The 22,829-nt window shown below is 47.5% G+C and overlaps 1 protein-coding gene across 1 annotated transcript in view; it reads left to right on the top strand.

Moving 5' to 3' along the window:
* Positions 1-22,829, top strand: part of plxnd1 (plexin D1) — a 329,127-nt gene that overhangs the window by 236,940 nt on the left and 69,358 nt on the right. Inside the window, exons 16-19 of the mRNA XM_068051338.1 lie at positions 8,156-8,326; positions 15,169-15,259; positions 17,727-17,954; positions 18,753-18,899. Of these exons, the coding sequence (XP_067907439.1) occupies positions 8,156-8,326; positions 15,169-15,259; positions 17,727-17,954; positions 18,753-18,899 (637 nt within the window). The remainder of the gene's footprint in view (positions 1-8,155; positions 8,327-15,168; positions 15,260-17,726; positions 17,955-18,752; positions 18,900-22,829) is intronic.

The following is a 22,829-nucleotide window of genomic DNA, read 5'->3' on the forward strand; positions in this document are numbered from 1 at the left end:
AATACTGGGAAGTGTAGAGGGAGTGAGGGACCTTGAAGTGAATGTCTACAGATCCCTGAAGGTAGCAGGACAAGTCGATAAGGTGGTTAAGAAGGCATATGGAATCCTATCTTTTGTTAGCCGAGGTATAGAATACAAGAGCAGGGAGGTTATGCTGGTACTGTATAACTCATTGGTTAAGCCACAACTTGAGTACTGTGTGCAGTTCTGGTCACCTCATTACAGAAAGGATATAATTGCACTAGAAAGGGTACAGAGGAGATTTATGAAGATGTTGCAGGACGGGAAAAATGCAGTATGAGGAAAGATTGGATAGGCTGCGGTTGTTCTCCTTGGAACAGAGAAGGCTGAGAAGAGTAGAGGTGAAGGGTCTATTCACCTTAGCAGAGAGGTCAGTGACGAGGGGGCATAGATTTAAAGTGATTGGTACAGAAATTAGAGGGGAGATGAGGAAAATCTTTTTCACCCAGAGGGTGGTGGGGGTCTGGAACTCACTGCCTGAAAGGATAGTTGAGGCAGAGACCCTCAACTCATTGAAAAGGAGTCTAGATATGCACCTCAAGTGCCGTAATCTGCAGGGCTATGGACCAAACGCTGGAAGGTGGGATTGGAATAGGTGGATCGTTTTAAGGTCAGCACAGACACGATGGGCCAAATGGCCTCTTTCTGTGCCTTAAACCTTCTATGATTCTATGATATTAGGTCAGAGGCCTAAATGCTTAGTCAATGAGGTAGGTTTTAAGGAGTGTCTTAGAGGAGGAAAGTGAGGCAAAGAGGTTTAGGGAGGGAATTCCAGAGCTTAGGGCCCAGGCACGTGATGTACAGTCACCAATGGTGGTGCAAATAAAATCAAGGATGCACAAGAAGGCAGAATTAGAGGAGCATAGATATCTCTGAGGGATGTAGGTGATTACAAAGGTGAGAGGGCGAGGCCATGCAGAGATTTGAAAACAAGAATGAGAATTTTAAAATTCAATGGAAGAAAAACACTGTACATGCTGGAAATCTGTAATAAACTACAGGCCTCCAAACAGTCAGGGAGAAATAGAGGAGCAGATATGTAGGCAAATCTCTGAGAGGTGTAAAAATACTAAGAGTAGGGGATTTCAACTTCCCCATTATCAACTGGGATAGTCTTAGTGCAAAAGGATTAAAGGGGGCGGAATTCTTAAAGTGCATACAGGAGAGCATTTTGAGCCAGTACGTAGAAAGTCCAACAAGAGAAGGGGCAGTACTGGACCTAATCCTAGGGAATGAAGCCAGACAAGTGGTGGCAGTGTCAGTGGGGGAGCATTTCAGGGATAGTGACCATAACTCTAAGATTTAAGGTAGTAATGAAAAAGGACAAAGAGGGACCGGAAATAAAGGTACTGAATTGGGGGAAGACAGATTTCAATATGATAAAACAGGATCTGGCCAAAGTGGACTGGGAGCAGCTACTTGTAGGAAAGTCTACATCAGACCAGTGGGAGTCATTCAAAAAGGAAATTGTGAGGGTTCAGGGCCAACATGTTCCCATAAAGGTGAAAGGTAGGACCAACAAGTCCAGGGAACCCTGGATATCAAGGCATTTGGAGGATTGGATAAAGAAAAAAAAGGAGGCTTATGGCAGATTCAGAGTGCTGAAAACAGCAGAGGCCCTCAAGGAGTATAGAAAGTGTAGGGGTGTACTTAAAGTAATTTAGGAGAGCGAAGAGGGGGCATGAAAAACACTAGCGGGCAAGATAAAGGAAAATCCCAAGGTGTTTTGTAAGTCTATTAAGGGCAAGAGGATAACCAGGGAAAGAGTAGGGCCCATTAGGGACCAAAGTGGCAATGTGTATGTGGAGCCGGAGGACATAGGTGAGGCTTTACATGATTACTTTTCATCTGTGTTCACTATGGAGAAGGACGATATAGGTGTAGAGATCAGGGAGGGGGATTGTGATATACTTGAACAAATTAGCATTGAAAAGGAGGAAGAATTAGCAGTTTTAGCTGGCTTAAAAGTGGATAAATCCTCAGGCCCAGGTGAGATGTATCCCAGGCTGTTATGTGAGGCAAGGGAGGAGATTGCAGGGGTTTTGACACAAATTTTCAAATCCTCTCTGGCCACAGGAGAGGTACCAGAGGACTGGAGGACTGCGAATGTGGTACCATTAGTCAAGAAGGGTAGCAGGGATAAACGAGATAATTACAGGCCGGTGAGTCTAATATCAGTGGTAGGGAAATTATTGGAAAGATTCTGAGAGACATGGTTAATCTCCACTTGGAGAGGCAGGAATTAATCAGGAATAGTCAGCATGGCTTTGTCATGGGGAGATCATGTCTTACAAATTTGGTTGAATTTTTCGAGGAAGTGACTAGGTGCGTAGGTAAGAGTAAAGCAGTTGATGTAGTCTACATGGACTCCTGTAAGGCTTTTGATAAGGTCCCGCATGGGAGATTGGTCAAGAAGGTAAGGATCCAGGTCAATTTGGCAAATTGGATCCAAAATTGGATTAGTGGCAGGAGGCAGAGGATGATGGTCGAGGGTTGTTTTTGCGAGTGGAAGCCTGTGACCAGTGGTGTACCACAGGGATCGGTGCTGGGACCCTTGCTATTTGTCATGTACATTAATGACTTAGATGTGAATATAGGAGGTATGATCAATAAGTTCGCAGACGACACAAAAATTGGTGGTGTCGTAAATATTGAGGAGGAAAGCCTTAGATTACAGGGAGATATATATTGGGCTAGTAAGATGGGCAGAGCAGTGGCAAATGGAATTTAATCTTGAGAAGTGTGAGGTGATGCATTTTGGGAGGACAACAAGGCAAGGGAATATACAATGGATGGTAGGACCCTAGGAAGTACAGAGGGTCAGAGGGACCTTGGTGTACTTGTCCATAGATCACTGAAGGTGCAGCACAGGTAGATAAGGTGGTTTGGAAGGCATTTGGGATACTTGACTTTAATAGCCGAGGCATAGAATCTAAGAACAGAGAGGTTATGATGGAGCTGTATAAAACGCTAGTTAGGCCACAGCTGGAGTACTGTGTACAGTTCTGGGATTCATACTATAGGAAGGATGTGATTGCACTGGAGAGGGTACAGAGAAGATTCACCAGGATGTTGCCTGGGCTGGAGCATTTCAGCTATGAATAGAGACTGGATAGGCTGGGGTTGTTTTCCTTAGAGCAGAGAAGGCTGAGGGGGGGACCTGATTGAGGTATATAAAATTATGAGGGGCATAGATAGGGTAGATAGGAAGAAACATTTTCCCTTAGCAGAGGTGTCAATAACCAGGGAGTATAGCGTTAAGGTAAGGGACAGGAGGTTTAGAAGGTATTTGAGGAAAAATCTTTCACCCAGAGGGTGGTTGGAATCTGGAACACACTACCTGAAGGGGTGGTAGAGGCAGGAACCCTCAAAACATTTAAGAAGTATTTAGATGAGCACTTGAAACGCCACAGCTTGCAAGGCTACGGGCCAAGTGCTTGAAAATGGGATTAGAATAGATAGGTGCTTGATGGGCAGCACAGACACGATGGGCCGAAGGGCCTGTTTCTGTGCTGTATAACTCTATGACTCTATAACTATGACTCTAAAAACAGAAAAGGCTGGAAATAATCAGGTCAGGCTGCATCTGTGAGGTGAGAAACAGAGTTACAGTTTCAGGTTGGTGACCTTTCATCAGAACTGGGAAAAGTTAGAAATGTGATAGGTTTTGTGCAAGTGAAAGGAGGGAGGTGGGGGTGAAGAACAAAAGGGAAGGTTTGTTTAATGAGTTCTTTATGTTGTCTGGTGCAACATAAATGAGATGCGTGGAGTCCGGTTTGTTGAAGATCTCAAACAGGCTTATTACAGCTGAGCTATTTTATACAGTACAGAGCTAACTATTTATAGAACCTGCCTCTAGGTGTTACAGTTGCAGAGTGAATCAGGCTTCAAGTCACATGACTGCATCCTAGTGCTTAGCTCATTTGCATACTAAGATCCTAAAGGGTTACCACTCTTGAAGGCAATCATACAACAGTCTGTGATAGGATGGAAGGCTGGAGAGAATAAATGACCAGAAGTATCATGGTGTTGAGTGACCTCGGTGTCCAGTTTGTACCTGAATGAAACTTCAACGTGAAATTGAGTCTCTGGCCAATGCAACTTACACCACTTACCTCTCTCTCATCACAGTGCAAACTCTGATCAATCATACATCACTTTTTCAAACACTCTTTCACCTACTGTCTGTAATCAACCTTCTCAAACCTCAGAAAGTTTGTTCGATGCCATATGATTTCCCGCACAACCAAAACCCTCAACCGTCTTGACTTTCTCTTTGCCCAGAAAATGCACTGTCAGCTGCTTGTCCTCATTTTAACTCGCGATGGGGCTTTGCACCTCCTGCCATGAGTGATCATTTCCTACCCCATGTCCCAAGATTGGGTTATTATTCATTCCCTGTGAGCTACCAACAGAGAATACCATTTCACTTCTCGTGTACCTGCACTTCAAAAGATGTTCCCCAAAACATCTTGATGTACTAAGTACTCCCCAGCCTTTCACACATCACCCATCAACTCATCTCTTAAATTGCCACTGATCTCCTCTCCCTCACCAAAACTCCTCCTTTTACTATCTCGGGTCCAGATCCCTCACTCCTCCTTTTACTATCCCAGGCCCAGCTCCCTCACTCCTCCTTTTACTATCTCGGGTCCAGATTCCTTACTCCTCCTTTACTATCTCAGGCCCAGCTCCCTCACTCCTCCTTTTACTATCTCGGGTCCAGCTCCCTCACTCCTCCTTTTACTACCTCGGGTCCAGATCCCTCACTCCTCCTTTTACTACCTCGGGTCCAGATCCCTCACTCCTCCTTTTACTATCTCAGGTCCAGCTCCCTCACTCCTCCTTTTACTATCTCGGGTCCAGATCCCTCACTCCTCCTTTTACTACCTCGGGTCCAGATCCCTCACTCCTCCTTTTACTATCTCGGGTCCAGATCCCTCACTCCTCCTTTTACTATCTCGGGTCCAGATCCCTCACTCCTCCTTTTACTACCTCGGGTCCAGATCCCTCACTCCTCCTTGATGACATCGGGTCCAGATCCCTCACTCCTCCTTTTACTACCTCGGGTCCAGCTCCCTCACTCCTCCTTTTACTATCTCAGGTCCAGCTCCCTCACTCCTCCTTTTACTATCTCGGGTCCAGATCCCTCACTCCTCCTTTTACTACCTCGGGTCCAGCTCCCTCACTCCTCCTTTTACTACCTCGGGTCCAGCTCCCTCACTCCTCCTTTTACTATCTCGGGTCCAGCTCCCTCACTCCTCCTTTTACTATCTCGGGTCCAGCTCCCTCAGTCCTCCTTTTACTACCTCGGGTCCAGATCCCTCACTCCTCCTTTTACTACCTCGGGTCCAGCTCCCTCACTCCTCCTTTTACTATCTCGGGTCCAGCTCCCTCACTCCTCCTTTTACTATCTCGGGTCCAGCTCCCTCACTCCTCCTTTTACTATCTCGGGTCCAGATCCCTCACTCCCCCTTTTACTACCTCGGGTCCAGCTCCCTCACTCCTCCTTTTACTATCTCGGGTCCAGATCCCTCACTCCTCCTTTTACTATCTCGGGTCCAGCTCCCTCTGTCCTCCTTTTACTACCTCGGGTCCAGCTCCCTCTGTCCTCCTTTTACTACCTCGGGTCCAGATCCCTCACTCCTCCTTTTACTACCTCGGGTCCAGATCCCTCACTCCTCCTTTTACTATCTCGGGTCCAGCTCCCTCACTCCTCCTTTTACTATCTCGGGTCCAGCTCCCTCACTCCTCCTTTTACTATCTCGGGTCCAGCTCCCTCACTCCTCCTTTTACTACCTCGGGTCCAGCTCCCTCACTCCTCCTTTTACTATCTCGGGTCCAGATCCCTCACTCCTCCTTTTACTATCTCAGGTCCAGATCCCTCACTCCTCCTTTTACTATCTCGGGTCCAGCTCCCTCACTCCTCCTTTTACTATCTCGGGTCCAGATCCCTCACTCCACCTTTTACTATCTCGGGTCCAGATCCCTCACTCCACCTTTTACTATCTCGGGTCCAGCTCCCTCACTCCTCCTTTTACTATCTCGGGTCCAGATCCCTCACTCCTCCTTTTCCTACCTCGGGTCCAGATCCCTCACTCCTCCTTTTACTATCTCGGGTCCAGATCCCTCACTCCTCCCTTTACTACCTCGTGTCCAGATTCCTCACTCCTCCTTTTACTATCTCGGGTCCAGATCCCTCACTCCTCCTTTTACTATCTCGGGTCCAGATCCCTCACTCCTCCTTTTACTATCTCGGGTCCAGATCCCTCACTCCTCCTTTTACTATCTCGGCTCAGATCCCTCACTCCTCCCTTTACTATCTCGTGTCCAGATCCCTCAGTCCACCTTTTACTACCTCGGGTCCAGATCCCTCACTCCTCCTTTTACTACCTCGGGTCCAGATCCCTCACTCCTCCTTTTACTACCTCGGGTCCTGATCCCTCACTCCTCCTTTTACTACCTCGGGTCCAGATCCCTCACTCCTCCTTTTGCTACCTCGGGTCCAGCTCCCTCACTCCTCCTTTTGCTACCTCGGGTCCAGATCCCTCAGTCCTCCTTTTACTACCTCGGGTCCAGCTCCCTCACTCCTCCTTTTACTATCTCGGGTCCAGATCCCTCAGTCCTCCTTTTACTACCTCGGGTCCAGATCCCTGAGTCCTCCTTTTACTACCTCGGGTCCAGATCCCTCACTCCTCCTTTTACTACCTCGGGTCCAGATCCCTCACTCCTCCTTTTACTATCTCGGGTCCAGATCCCTCACTCCTCCTTTTACTATCTCGGGTCCAGATCCCTCAGTCCTCCTTTTACTACCTCGGGTCCAGATCCCTCACTCCTCCTTTTACTACCTCGGGTCCAGATCCCTCACTATAAATTGTTCTGTCACCTAACGGAGAATACAGTGGCACTATATAAATGCACCTCATTATCTTAACTCCTCATTCCATTCTGTCTGCAGTTCTAATTCCCCATTCCATGGTGTGCCATATGAACATACAAATTAGGAGCAGGAGTAGGCCACTCGGACCCTCGAGCCTGCTCTGCCATTGAACAAGATCATGGCTGATGTGATTATAATCTCAACTCCACATTCCCACCTATCCCCGATAACATTCCATCCCCTTGTTTATCAAGAATCTATCTACCTCTGCCTTAAAAATATTCAAAGACTCTGCTTCCATTGTCTTTTGAGGAAGAGAATTCCAAAGATTCACGACCCTCTGAGAGAAAACATTTCTCCTGATCTCTGTCTTAAATGGACGACCCCTTATTTTTAAACAGTGACCCCTAGTTCTAGATTCTCCCACAAGGGGAAACATCCTTTCCACATCCACCCTGTCAAGACCCCTCAGGATCTTATATGTTTCAATCAAGTTGCCTCTTACTCTTCTAAACTCCAGCGGATACAAGCCTAGCCTGTCCAATCTTTCCTCATGAGACAACCCGCCCATTCCAGGTATTAGTCTAGTAAACCTTCTCTGAACTGCTTCCAAGGCATTTACATCCTTCCTTAAATAAGGAGACCAGTACTATACATAGTACTCCAGATGTGGTCTCACATCTGTATAACTGAAGCATAACCTCCCTTCTTTTGTCTTCAATTCCCCTCATGATAAATGATAACATTCCTCATTACTTGCTGTACCTGCATAATAACCTTTTGCGATTCATGCACCCGGACACCCAGATCCCTCTACATCTCAGAGCTCTGCAATCTCTCACCATTTAGATAATATGCTTGTTTATTCTTCCTGCCAAAGTGGACAATTTCACAATTTCCCACATTATACTCCATTTGCCAGATCTTTGCCCGCTCATTTAACCAATATCCCTTTGTAGCCCCCTTATGTCCTCTTCACAAATTACTTTCCTACCTATCTTTGTGTCATCAGCAAATTTCGCAACCATACCTTCAATCCCTTCTAATGCACCATTCCGTGGTGTATCCAAACTTTCAGTCACACCTCTTAATATCTTCTTCCCTGGCTTGGCATCCGTCTTTTACTGATTCGACCTTTGTGAAGAGGCTTGGGACATTTTCCAACATTTAATGCGCTAGATAAATGAAAGTTTGTGTTGTCGTAATGTTCGATCGGAATGTATGTGGTTCTGATTTGTTATCCTTTGTGTTAAGACGGACCCAGAACGCTATTGTTTGTGTGATGCCAGCCCTGCACGTACCTGAGGCAGCCATTCCTATTTGTGTCCAGTTTGAGAAGAAATATTGTATCAGCAAGTACATGACCTTCAGTTATCAGGAGAACCCATCAATAGATAGTATCAGCCCAAACACCAGCTATGTCAGGTAAGAGAGAATTATGCACAATGGAGATAAGACCCATGTATGACTGTTATCTCCATATGTAAGCTTACAAGCTGCATTGTTATGTTGCCCTTGACTCAGCTATCTATTCTTCACATTGCCGGTTTCTCCAGACTTCCTTTCAGGGGCTGATCCAGTTCACCTGAGTTGGGGAGGTGAGGAGTTCTGAAAGACAGTGGCACTTGTTACTATTCTGCCTCCAAAAGGCCATTTTAATTTGCTCATGGTTAAGTCGACATGTGGGGCGAGAGTGTAGAAAATGTTCCAGCCTTTCATCAAACAATAGACATGTGCACAAGTAAAGATAGAGATAGGGTTGTTTGTTACAAGGGTAAGTGCACAGAGAGAAAAAATTGATCTCTTTTGCGATTGGAACCATTTTCACTCATTGTTGGGCAGCTTTCGATTCACTTCGTCTACCTGCCCTGGGAGGGTTTTATGGAACAGTGTAGAGGGAGCTTAGCTCAGTATCTATACATGATACTGCAGCAGATAATAGAAACTATCCCCCACAGTGACAGCCTTAGCATTCGTATCTCTGTGGTAGAAGTCCGTGTGTTCAAGACATGCAGGCGGACACTTCAACCATGACAAAGAACAAAGAACAGTACAGCACAGGAACAGGCCATTTGGCCTCCAAGCCTGTGCCGATCATGATGCCTGTCTAACCTAAAACCTTCTGCACTTCCGGGGACCGTATCCCTCTGTTCCCATCCTATTTATGTATTTGTCAAGATGCCTCTTAAACGTCGCTATCGTACCTGCTTCCCCCACCTCCCCCGGCAGCAAGTTCCAGGCACTCACCGCCCTCTGTGTAAAGAACATGCCTCGCACATCCCCTCTAAACTTTGCCCTCGCACCTTAAACCTATGTCCCCTAGTAACTGACTCTTCCACCCTGGGAAAAAGCTTCTGACTATCCACTCTGTCCATGCCACTTATAACTTTGTAAACCTCTTATCATGTCACCCCTCCACCTCCATTGTTCCAGTGAAAACAATCCGGGCTTATCCAACCTCTCCTTATAGCTAATACCTTCCAGACCAGGCAACATCCTGGTAAACCTCTTCTGTACCCTCTCCAAAGCCTCCACATCCTTCTGGTAGTGTGGCGACCAGAATTGCACACAATATTCCAAGTGTGGCCTAACTAAGGTTCTGTACAGCTGCAGCATGACTTGCCACTTTTAACCTGTTATAATCTGGTGTTTCCTGGTGTCAGACTGTGACCCTGTTGTAACCTGGTGTCAGACTGTAACCTGGTGTCAGACCGTGACCTGGTGTAACCTGGTGTCAGACTGTGACCTGGTGTAACCTGGTGTCAGACTGTGACCTGGTGTAACCTGGTGTCAGACTGTGATCCTGTTGTGACCTGGTGTCAGACCGTGACCTGGTGTCAGACTGTGACCCTATTGTGACCAGGTGTCAGACCATGACCTGGTGTCAGACCATGACCCTGTTGTAACCTGGTGTCAGACAGTGATCCTGTTGTAACCTGGTGTCAGACCGTGACCTGGTGTCAGACAGTGACCCAATTGTGACCTGGTGTCAGACCGTGACCTGGTGTCAGACCATGATCCTGTTGTAACCTGGTGTCAGACCGTGATCCTGTTGTAACCTGGTGTCAGACTGTAACCTGGTGTCAGACTGTAACCTGGTGTCAGACTGTAACCTGGTGTCAGACCGTGACCTGGTGTCAGACCATGATCCTATTGTAACCTGGTGTCAGACAGTGATCCTGTCATAACCTGGTGTCAGACTGTAACCTGGTGTCAGACTGTGACCCTATTGTGACCTGGTGTCAGACCGTGACCTGGTGTCAGACTGTGACCCTATTGTGACCTGGTGTCAGACTGTGACACTTTTGTGACCTGGTGTCAGACTGTGACACTTTTGTGACCTGGTGTCAGACTGTGACCCTGTTGTGACCTGGTGTCAGACTGTGACCCTGTTGTGACCTGGTGTCAGACTGTAACCTGGTGTCAGACTGTGACCCTATTGTGACCTGGTGTCAGACCATGACCTGGTGTCAGACTGTGACCCTATTGTGACCTGGTGTCAGACTGTGACCCTATTGTGACCTGGTGTCAGACTGTGACGCTTTTGTGACCTGGTGTCAGACTGTGACGCTTTTGTGACCTGGTGTCAGACTGTGACGCTTTTGTGACCTGGTGTCAGACTGTGACCCTATTGTGACCTGGTGTCAGACCGTGACCTGGTGTCAGACCGTGACCTGGTGTCAGACTGTGACCCTATTGTGACCTGGTGTCAGACCGTGACCTGGTGTCAGACTGTGACCCTATTGTGACCTGGTGTCAGACTGTGACCCTGTTGTGACCTGGTGTCAGACCGTGACCCTGTTGTGACCTGGTGTCAGACTGTAACCTGGTGTCAGACTGTGACCCTATTGTGACCTGGTGTCAGACCATGACCTGGTGTCAGACTGTGACCCTATTGTGACCTGGTGTCAGACTGTGACCCTATTGTGACCTGGTGTCAGACTGTGACGCTTTTGTGACCTGGTGTCAGACTGTGACGCTTTTGTGACCTGGTGTCAGACTGTGACGCTTTTGTGACCTGGTGTCAGACTGTGACGCTTTTGTGACCTGGTGTCAGACTGTGACCCTATTGTGACCTGGTGTCAGACCGTGACCTGGTGTCAGACCGTGACCTGGTGTCAGACTGTGACCCTATTGTGACCTGGTGTCAGACCGTGACCTGGTGTCAGACTGTGACCCTATTGTGACCTGGTGTCAGACTGTGACCCTGTTGTGACCTGGTGTCAGACCGTGACCCTGTTGTGACCTGGTGTCAGACCGTGACCCTGTTGTGACCTGGTGTCAGACAGTGATCTTGTTGTGACCTGGTGTTAGACCCTGACCTGGTGTCGAATTTTATCATCCCTCTAGTGTTGTACAGGGTGGTATATGGACCCATAAAATTGCGAGAGAAGGTGGGGGATGGAGTGCCTGTCTCCTTCCTGAAGCCATTCAATTTAGTTCAGGGCGGAGAAGGCCAAGAACAGCCTTCCCACCCAGAGGATATTGAGGCCTGTAAGTGGCCAATTAATGACCACGGAAGAGACTCATCCTGCTGCTGCTAGCATTTTAACAGCTGTGGGGACGCTATTGACCTCATAGGGAGGCTGCACAGTAACACTGTGTGGCACAGAGGTATGGAGCAACAGGGAGCTCAGAGGGCAGTGCAGACATTGGCCAGTGCAGGAAGAGACTCAATGACTTGCTAAGGTCCAGCAAGATGAATGGCCAGTGGTACCCAGGTGATTGGTCACCAACTCTGTAAACACCAGCATGCATACGAGCTGACCTCACAGAATGTCCATAGTTCTCCCTAACATTGTCAGATCAAATGTCCAGTCACATCACTGAGAGGGTAGCCACCCTCACATATGGGCTCTATTCAGAAGGGGACATCCTTGAGGGGCACATCAGCTCATGTGTATGTCATGCTGGAAGAGAAGGAGAGCAGCCGACTGATCAGTCATTCTCCCCTCATCCCGCAGGACAGGAGAGCCCACACCACTCGAGAGATGGACAGAACGGGTGTGATGTGGCCCAACTCAATACTCTGACCCCGATGGAGCAGGCAATGCTGGAGCTGACCAGAGTTCCCACAAGTCAGTCAGTGGGCGATGGTGAGATGGGAGGCCGTGAACAACAGGGCCATTGAATAACTTCCTTGTTGTGAAGGGCATGAGGAGACTCTAGCTGAATGCGTGCTGCAGATCTTAGACCACTGTAATCTGAGAGTATGGTTTTTGCTCGTTGAGTCGGACGATTTCTCATTTCCACTTTCTTCTGTTTCCCACATGGCCTGTTGTAAAGGGGCACCAGAATGCACCTGCCAATTGGCACTGCCCAATCAGCACTGCCGTCCTCAGCAGGGGGACACTCACTGAAACCAGCATCATCACATCATATCTCGGCACCTTCCACCAGCGCAGACACACTCACCTCCTTTGGGCCCCAGAGCAGTGTAGGAAGGGGAGCACTGGGTGAACCTCACATCATGCGTGAGTAGGAGGAGTAGGGTGAGGCAAAGTCAGCTGTGGGCAGTCCCCCTCGGAGGACGGAGGACAGAAACAGTGATGCTCCGCTGGGCGAAGATGCTGGACCTCAGTGTCACAGACATGGAGAGTCTTGCTCAAGAACCAGAGGCAGATATGTTTCTGTCTGGCGGAATTCCCTGAGGCCTTGAGGAGACATGAGCAGGCAATGGAAGAGTCCATGCAGAGCACATGTTCTGTCATAAACCAGTGATTCGATCGCAAGAGCTCCTCCATTGAGAGATTGGGAAACCTGTTGGAAAGCCAAATGCAGCAGCACTCTGAGTGGGTGCAGGAGAGGCACACTGATATACACAGAGAGTGAAACTTTCTGTAGTATTGACCACTCAGTGTCACTGATAGTGCTGAGATGCTCAGAGTGGATGCCAGCTGCGTACCCAGTCGGTGGCTTCATCCAACATCCAGAAGTCGTGGACATCTCAGCCAGAGGCAGAGACAAGGGAGACATCATCCTCTGCCACAGGGGGAGCACCCGGTAGAAGTGGTAGGGAAAGAAAGACACCAGGCTGTTGATTTCACTTAATGGGTTACTTGGGTGCTGTTCTCTACATTTGTCTGCTCTTTTGTTTTCATTTCACTATCACTTGTTTATGTTATCAGTCTGATATGTGTTATTGATGTTTCAAAGCAAAGAGGAATGGAGTGTTGTGGGTTAGGTTGGAGTGGTGGGGGGGGGAGGGGTGTGGTTTGTAGGGCCCTGGGATTGCTCTATTTCCATGCTTTGTGATGTTGGAGAGTGTTGAGGGTGGAAATCTCATTCTCTGTGGTCATGGCCGGCTTTGTCCGAGGTGGTGTCGAGCTTCTTGAGTGTTGTTGGAGCTGCACCTTTCCAGGCAAGTCGAAAGTATCCCATCACACCCCTGACTTGTGCCTTGTAGATGGTGGACAGGCTTTGGGCAGTCAGGAGGTGAGTTACTCGCCGCAGGATTCCCAGCCTGTGACCTGCTCTTGTAGCCACGGTATTTATATGGCTGCTCCAGTTCCGTTTTGGTGAATGATAACTCCCAAGGTGTTGAATGCCTTTTGGAAATCCAAATACTCTACATCTGCTGGCCCTCTTTTTTCACTCTGCTTGTTACATCCTGAAAGAAGTCTAATAAATTTGTCAAACATAATTTCCCTTTCATAAAACCATGTTGACTCTGCTTGTTTGTATTATTATTTTCTAAATGTCCTGCTACTACTTCCTTCCTAATGGATTCAGCATTTTCCCAGTGACAGACATTAGGCTAACTGTCCTATAGTTTCCTGCTTTCTGTCTCCCTCCTTTCTTGGAGAATCACTTCCTGTGGTCACACACCAGCTGGACATTCAGTGAGTGATAGCCCTTTCTGTTCAGGAATCTGACTGGCTGGTCTCTCAGTGCCTTCATGGTTACATGGGTGCAATTGATGACCTCCTGGACCTGCCCAAAGCCCTCTGTGCCTGTGCAGGTCCATCTGTATCAAAGTGGATGTAATTCCCCAGCCTCCGAGATATGGCATCCGTGGCCTGCCTGATGGCGTGATGAGTTGCTGATTGAGAGATGCCACCCAGGTCCGCAGCTGATCCCTGGAACGAGCTGGATGCATAAAAATCCAGGGAGATGGTGATCTTGATGGCTGCAGGTAAGGGTCTGCCATGGGGTCCACAAGGCCTCGGGTCATTGTGGATTTAAGCACAAATATCCAAGACCATCTACCTTCCTATGGCACTGGCACTCTGTCATTTGCAGGTAGCTGTCTCTTGGGCAGTAGACCGATGTCTTGGGTAGTGCCTTCTTCCCCTTGCAACCGCCCCCCCCCCCCCCCACCCCACCCCCGCTGTGCTCCTCTGGCCTCCTGTTGTCCAGGAGTTTGCATCTGCTGGAGCTCATCCTGGCTGCTCTGTCCAATGTCAGAGTAGCCTGTTCCCACTTGACATCCCTCAGGTGGGCTTTGTGCATTCACCAGGCCTTCCCCTGCCAACCCCATCTGTCCAAGTGATGCCAGCGGCCTCACGTTCCTCTCCGGATTCCTACCACTCACCACTGGCAAAGCAATGGCTACTCTGTGGCACTGTTTGAGCAGCGGAGCTTTATTTTGGGCTTCTACAGTATGTTAAACCACCTATCCAATAGCCCTCTGCAGTGTGTACCACTTGTGTACCCTGCCATGTTCCAGACATGGTGTTTTCTTCCTATATTCCTATTGACATTTGCAGACTGTTCCTGACCAGCCTTTCAATGAACTCTTTAATGAGCTCAACTGCCAATTAACTGGAGGTGTCAGTACTTCCCAGTCCCTCCCTCCTGACATCCCTATAAATATTGCTTTGTGTTCCATAGGTGGCAGGAGTCAGTGCCAACCTTGGCAAATGCAATTTAAAAATTGTGCATGTGCTCACTCCCACAGGCACCTCTGATTTCAAAATTCAAGCCCTGGTGTCAGGCTGCAGCCCTCTTGTAACCTGATGTCAAACTGTGACCCTGTTGTAACCTGGTGTCAGACTGTAACCTTGTGTTAGACTGTACCCTGATGTAACCCAATGTCAGATGGTAACCTAGTGTTACACCGCAACCTGGTTGTATCCTGGTGTCAGACTGTAACTCTATTGTCAGACTGTGATCTGGTGTCAGATTGTGACTGTGTTGGAATCTGGTGTCAGACTGTAACCTGGTTGAAACCTCATCTCGGACTGTGACGGTGTTGTAACCTGGTGACGGACTGTAACATGATGTCAGACTGTGATCCTGTTGTAACCTGTTGCTTTCTCCTACAGTGGTGGAAGGCAGATCACTGTGAAAGGCCAGCGATTCAGTTTAGCTCAGAGTGTACTCATGGTGGTTGAACACATTGGAAAAGCTCAATCGGTGAGTTTCTCAGCCTGTCTGTGATTGATCAGCTGTAGGGAAATGCCATCCAAGCTTATTTTGCAGGGACAGTCCCTGTTTATTGCAGCAGTTTTTGAGGTGAATATGATTAGTATGCTCTTAATGGGAATCATGTGTTTTTAATGGGAGGGGTGTTTGTTTAATAGTACATGCATGTGTTTGAGATGGGTATGTTTTTAAAGGAACGGGTGTGTATTTCAGTGCTTTAATATGATGACTGTGCTTACTGGGACATGTGTGTGGTTAAAACAATGAGTCTTTGTTTTGATGGAGCAAGTGTTCCTTTTAATGGGTGGAGAGTTCTTTTTAGTGGAAAGAGTGTTTTTAATGGGACGAGTGCGTTTTCATAGAATGATACCACACAGCCATTTGGCCCACTGTGTCTGTGCTGGTACTTTGAAAGAGCTATCAAATTAATCTCACTATCCTGCTCTTTATCCTTTCAAGTCTTTGTCCAGTTCCCTTTTGAAAGTTATTATTGAATCTGCTTCCACCATCCTGTCTGGCAGTGCATTCCAGATCACAACACTCACTGTGTGAAAAAAGCCTCTTCTCATCACACCTCTGCTTCTTTTGCCAATCACCTTTATTTGTGTTCTCTGATGACTGCCACTAGAAACAGTTTCTGTTTATTTATTCTATCAAAACCATTCATAATTTTGAACGCCTCTCAAATCACCTTTTCTCCATCTAAAGGAGAACAACCCCAGCTTTTCTACTCTGCCATGTAAATGAAATCTTTCATCCCTGGTACCATTCTAGTAAATCTCCTCTGAGGCCTTGATATCCTTTCTAAAGTGTGATGTCATGATCTCATTGAATGGCGGGACAGGCTCGAGGGGCTGAATGGCCTACTCCTGTTCCTATCTTCCTATGTTCCTAAGTGGACAGAATATTGCAGCTGAGGCCCAACCAGTGTTTTATAAAGATTTTGTACTCTCTGCCTCTGTTTATAAAGCCAAGGATCCCGCATGCTTTTTTAAACAGACTTCTCAACTTGTCCTGTCGCCTTCAAAGATTTCTGTTCATACACCTTCAGGCCTCTCTGATCCTGCACCCACTTCAACATTGTACCATTTAGTTTATATTGTCTGTACTCATTCTTCCGACCAAGATGTATCACTTCACATTTCTCTGCATTAAATTTCATTTTCCATGTGACTGCTCATTCCACCAGTCTACATCCTCCTGAAGTCGCTTGCTGTCCCCTTCAGTGTTTATTTTATTTCCGAGTCATGTGTCATCTGCAAACTTTGAAATTATGCCCTGTATACCCCCCCCCCCAACCCCCATTAAAGAACATAAATTGCTGAGTCAGGCAGGGGACACTGACGTCCAGTTTTAGGATAGCTGTGAAGCAGGCAAACAGCATTCATCCTTTCACCATCCAATTGCAGATAAAGCTCTCACCTGAAACTGTCAGTGACTTTAGCGGCGCCTTCCATTGGCACTACCGTAAAAAGGCTCATGAACAGAAGCAAATAGAGCAACACCGAGTTAAGAGGAGACTGGGGCAAAAAACATTGGTCCCTGTGCCGACCTCTGGGGAAACACCACTGTTTACTTCACTCCAGCTTGCGAAACAACCGCTTACCACTACACCCTGCTTTCTGTCCTTTAGCCAATTTTGCACCATGCTGCCCCTGTCCCTTTCATCTCATGGGCTTCAGCTTTGATAACAAGTCTACTATGTGTTACTATATCAAATGCTGCATTAATCAATGGGACTAGTGCACCTTTTAATGGGATGGGTGCACAAAATAACGGGACAGGGTTTTAATGGCACAGCATTACTGAGGTGAGGTAGTGGCAATGGAAGGTGCCGCTAGTGTCACTGACAGTTTCAGGTGAGAGCTTTATCTGCAGTTGGATGGTGAAAAGATGAATGCTCTTTGCCTGCATTAACAGTATGTGCATTTTAACGGGACAGGCTTGAGAGCTAAAAGGACAAATGTGTGTGTTACCGGGACGAGGGAGTGTGTTACCGGGACGAGGGAGTGTGTTACCGGGACGAGGGAGTGTGTTACCGAGACGAGGGAGTGTGTTACCGAGACGAGGGAGTGTGTTAACACGACCAGGGAGTGCATTAATGGGTCACACAAATGTACGGAAAGAATTGCATTTATATAGCGCCTTTCACAACCTCAGAATGTCCCAAAGTGCTTTACAGCGAATGAAGTACTTTTGAAGTGTAGTCAATGTTGTAATGTAGGAAACATGAGAGCCAATTTGCACACAGCAAGATCCCACAAACAAGACATCTGTGTATTTTAGCCTCCCTGGTGTTCCTTTTAACAGTGTATGTGCATTTTAACAGGATGGATATTCCTTTTAATAGCACGCCTATGTTTTATTGGGATAAATGTTTCTGTTAGTGGCACTTGTGTAGTTTTTAGTGGGACGAGTGTGAATATTCATGTGTATAGCTCTGTTCCTGTTTGTACAGGTGTGTGTCATTGAGAATGACACAGTTCTCATCTGCCCATCTCCTACCTATTCGGTTTCCACGGTGAATGTTCAATTTTATATTAACGGAATTCGCTACCAAAAACCTGTGACCTCGTCACTCGACAGCGCAGGGTTCACCCTGCAGTATTACAGCAACCCACATTTCTTCCGCAAGGAGAAGTTCATTAAGCACCATCAGGGAGAGCCACTCACCCTGGTGATTGAGGTAAGTGACCCAGGAGGGCTGTTGATCAATCTGTACAGGAGGTCCTGTTACTGAATGAAAATGTCCACTGGAAACATGTTGAGGGTCCTGTTGTAAATCCAAAGACCATTCTCAACATCCAATCCAGGCTTACTGGGCCAAGGCACTGACTGCTGTGGCTCTCCATCATAGGGAGGTCTTCTGTTTCTCACCTCTTGATGCTGTTATCATCAGTCAGTTAGATAGATAAATCAGCAAGGGTTCCTGCTCCTGATCACTGTCCAGTGATACCTGATGGAAAATGCACATGTGTATATCAGGTGCTGGCACCGACAGTGAAATATACTGAGGATATTGCCAGTCTGGGCTGATGCATGAGAATGGTCAGCTGGAGAGAGTAATGATGGCTGTCAATAGACACTTGAAGTCCAGGATAAATGGCTAGTGTCTGGCACAGAGAGAGAGACTAGAGACAAACAAATCAGTGACTTTCAATTATATTTATTGATATTTTCATCTTTCATTCATCTCGAGCAAAATGATCAGCTGATTACCAGATTTTCTACTATTGCCTGTTCATTGTGTCCTCTTCCTCATGGCTCGATCTGCATGCTCACGGCATCTTCTATCACATCCCTTAGTCTGTATCCTCAAACTCCTCCCTCGGTTTGCGTGCTGATTGTGTCCTCTATCTACTCCCTCGTGTTGATTGTGTCCTCTGTCTGCGTGCTGATTGTGTCCTCTGTCTGCGTGCTCATTGTGTCCTCTATCTACTCCTTCGGTCTGCGTGCTCATTGTGTCCTGTATATGGTCTCTCAGAAAATACAAGACAACTTGAACTTGGCACCTGAAGAATATGAAGTGATGATTGGCTCTTTTCCCTGTGACATCTACGTTGTGAAAGGAAAGATTCATTGTGCAGTGAATGTCTCGATGGAATCCGATGAGAGGCAGTTGCCTGTCACAGTAAGTAACAGGAAATGAAGGTAATTGTTAGAATTAGAATATTACAGCGCAGTACAGGCCCTTCGGCCCTCGATGTTGCGCCGATCATCTGACCTACACTATTCCATTTACATCCATGCGTCTATCCAATGACCACTTAAATGCCCTTAAAGTTGGCGAGTCTACTACTGTTGCAGGCAGGGCGTTCCACGCCCCTACTACTCTCTGCGTAAAGAAACTACCTCTGACATCTGTCCTATATCTTTCACCCCTCAACTTAAAGCTATGTCCCCTCTTGTTTGCCATCCTCATCCGAGGAAAAAGACTCTCACTATCCACCCTATCTAACCCTCTGATTATCTTGTATGTCTCTATTAAGTCACCTCTCCTCCTCCTTCTCTCTAACGAAAACAACCCCAAGTCCCTCAGCCTTTCCTCGTAAGACCTTCCTTCCATACCAGGCAACATCCTAGTAAATCTCCTCTGCACCCTTTCCAAAGCTTCGACATCCTTCCTATAATGCGGTGACCAGAACTGCACGCAATACTCCAGGTGCAGCCTCACCAGAGTTTTGTACAGCTGCATCATGACCTCGTGGCTCCGAAACTCGATCCCCCTACTAATAAAGGCTAACACACCATATGCCTTCTTAACAGCCCTATTAACCTGGGTAGCAACTTTCAGGGATTTATGTACCTGGATACCAAGATCTCTCTGTTCATCTACACTACCAAGAATCTTCCCATTAGCCCAGTACTCTGCATTGCTGTTACTCCTTCCAAAGTGAATCACCTCACACTTCTCCGCATTAAACTCCATTTGCCATCTCTCAGCCCAGCTCTGCAGCCTATCTATGTCCCTCTGTACCCTACAACACCCTTCGACACTATCCACAACTCCACCGACCTTCGTGTCATCCGCAAATTTACTAACCCACCCTTCTACACCCTCATCCAGGTCGTTTATAAAAATGACAAACAGCAGTGGCCCCAGAACAGAACCTTGCGGTACACCACTAGTAACTAAACTCCAGGATGAACATTTGCCATCAACCACCACCCTCTGTCTTCTTTCAGCTAGCCAATTTCTGATCCAAAGCTCTAAATCACCTTCAACCCCATACTTCCGTATTTTCTGCAATAGCCTACCGTGGGGAACCTTATCAAACGCCTTACTGAAATCCATATACACCACATCCACGGCTTTACCCTCATCCACCTGTTTGGTCACCTTCTCGAAAAACTCAATAAGGTTTGTGAGGCACGACCTACCTTTCACAAAACCGTGCTGACTATCGCAAATGAACTTATTCTTTTCAAGCTGATTATAAATCCTGTCTCTTATAACCTTTTCCAACATTTTACCCACAACCGAAGTAAGGCTCACAGGTCTATAATTACCAGGGCTGTCTCTACTCCCCTTCTTGAACAAGGGGACAACATTTGCTATCCTCCAGTCCTCCGGCACTACTCCTGTCGACAATGACGACTTAAAGATCAACAACAACGGCTCTGCAATCTCCTCCCTGGCTTCCCAGAGAATCCTAGGATAAATCCCATCTGGCCCAGGGGACTTATCTATTTTCACTCTTTCCAAAATTGCTAACACCTCCTCCTTGTGAATCTCAATCCCATCTAGCCTAGTAGGCTGTATCTCAGTAATCCCCTCGGCAACATTTTCTTTTTCTACTGTAAATACTGACGAAAAATATTCATTTAACGCTTCCCCTATCTCCTCTGATTCCGCACACAACTTCCCACTACTATCCTTGATTGGCCCTGTTCTAACTCTTATCATTCGTTTATTCCTGATATACCTATAGAAAGCCTTAGGGTTTTCTTTGATCCTATCCGCCAATGACTTCTCGTGTCCTCTCCTTGCTCTTCTTAGCCCTCCCTTTAGATCCTTCCTGGCTAGCTTGTAACTCTCAAGCGCCCTAACTGAGCCTTCACGTCTCATCCTAACATAAGCCGCCCTCTTCCTCTTGACAAGCGCTTCAACTTCTTGAGTAAACCACGGCTCCCTCGCTCGACAACTTCCTCCCTGCCTGACAGGTACATACTTATCAAGGACACGCATTAGCTGCTCCTTGAATAAGCTCCACATTTCGTTTGTGCCCATCCCCTGCAGTTTCCTTCCCCATCCTACACATCCTAAATCTTGCCTAATCGCGTCATAATTTCCTTTCCCCCAGCTATAATTCTTGCCCTGCGGTATATACCTGTCCCTGCCCATCGCTAAGGTAAACCTAACCGAATTGTGATCACTATCGCCAAAGTGCTCACCTACATCTAAATCGAACACCTGGCCGGGTTCATTACCCAGTACCAAATCCAATGTGGCATCGCCCCTGGTTGGCCTGTCCACATACTGTGTCAGAAAACCCTCCTGCACACACTGGACAAAAACAGACCCATCTAAAGTACTCGAACTATAGTATTTCCAGTCAATATTTGGAAAGTTAAAGTCCCCCATAACCACTACCCTGTTACTCTCGCTCCTGTCGAGAATCATCTTCGCTATCCTTTCCTCTACATCTCTGGAACTATTCGGAGGTCTATAGAAAACCCCCAACAGGGTGACCTCTCCTCTCCTGTTTCTCACCTCGGCCCATACTACCTCAGTAGACGAGTCCTCAAACGTCCTTTCTGCCGCTGTAATACTCTCCTTGATTAACAATGCCACACCCCCCCCCTCTTTTACCATCTTCTCTGTTCTTACTGAAACATCTAAATCCCGGAACCTGCAACATCCATTCCTGCCCCTGCTCTACCCATGTCTCTGAAATGGCCACAACATCAGGATCCCAGGTACCAACCCATGCTGCAAGCTCACCCACCTTATTCCGGATGCTCCTGGCGTTGAAGTAGACACACTTTAAACCAAGTTCTTGCTTGCCAGTGCCCTCTTGCGTCCCTGTAACCTTATCCCTGACCTCACTACTCTCAACAGCCTGTACACTGGAACTACAATTTAGGTTCCCATTCCCCTGCTGATTTAGTTTAAACCCCCCCGAAGAGCACTAACAAATCTCCCCCCCAGGATATTGGTACCCCTCTGGTTCAGGTGAAGACCATCCTGTTTGTAGAGGTCCCACCTACCCCAGAAAGAGCCCCAATTATCCAGGAAACCAAAACCCTCCCTCCTACACCATCCCTGCAGCCACGTGTTCAACTCCTCTCTCTCCCTATTCCTCTCTTCGCTAGCACGTGGCACAGGCAACAACCCAGAGATAACAACTCTGGTTGTTCTCGCTCTAAGCTTCCACCCTCGCTCCCTGAATTTCTGCCTTAAATCCCCATCTCTCTTCCTACCTATGTCGTTGGTGCCTATGTGGACCACGACTTGGGGGTGCTCCCCCTCCCCCTTAAGGATCCCAAAAACACGATCGGAGACATCACGTACCCTGGCACCTGGGAGGCAACACACCAACCGTGAGTCTCTCTCGTTCCCACAGAACCTCCTATCTGTTCCCCTAACTATGGAGTCCCCAATGACTAATGCTCTGCTCCTCTTCCCTTTTCCCTTCTGAGCAACAGGGACAGACTCTGTGCCAGAGACCTGCACCCCATTGCTTACCCCTGGTAAGTCGTCCCCCCCAACAGTATCCAAAACGGTATACCTGTTGTTGAGGGAAACGGCCACAGGGGATCCCTGCACTGCCTGCTGGTTCCCTTTCCTTCCCCTGACGGTAACCCATCTACCTACTTCTTTTACCTGAGGTGTGACTGCCTCCCTATAACTCTTATCAATAATCCCCTCCGCCTCCCGAATGATCCGAAGTTCATCCAGCTCCAGCTCCAGTTCCCTAACGCGGTCTGCGAGGAGCTGGAGTTGGGTGCACTTCCCGCAGATGCAGTCAGTAGGGACACTCTTGGCGACCCCTACCTCCCACATTCTGCAGGAGGAACATACAACTGCCTTTACCTCCATTCCCACTATTCTAGATTC

The sequence above is a fragment of the Heterodontus francisci genome, chromosome 19 (genome assembly GCF_036365525.1).
Source record: "Heterodontus francisci isolate sHetFra1 chromosome 19, sHetFra1.hap1, whole genome shotgun sequence".
NCBI lineage: Eukaryota > Metazoa > Chordata > Chondrichthyes > Heterodontiformes > Heterodontidae > Heterodontus > Heterodontus francisci.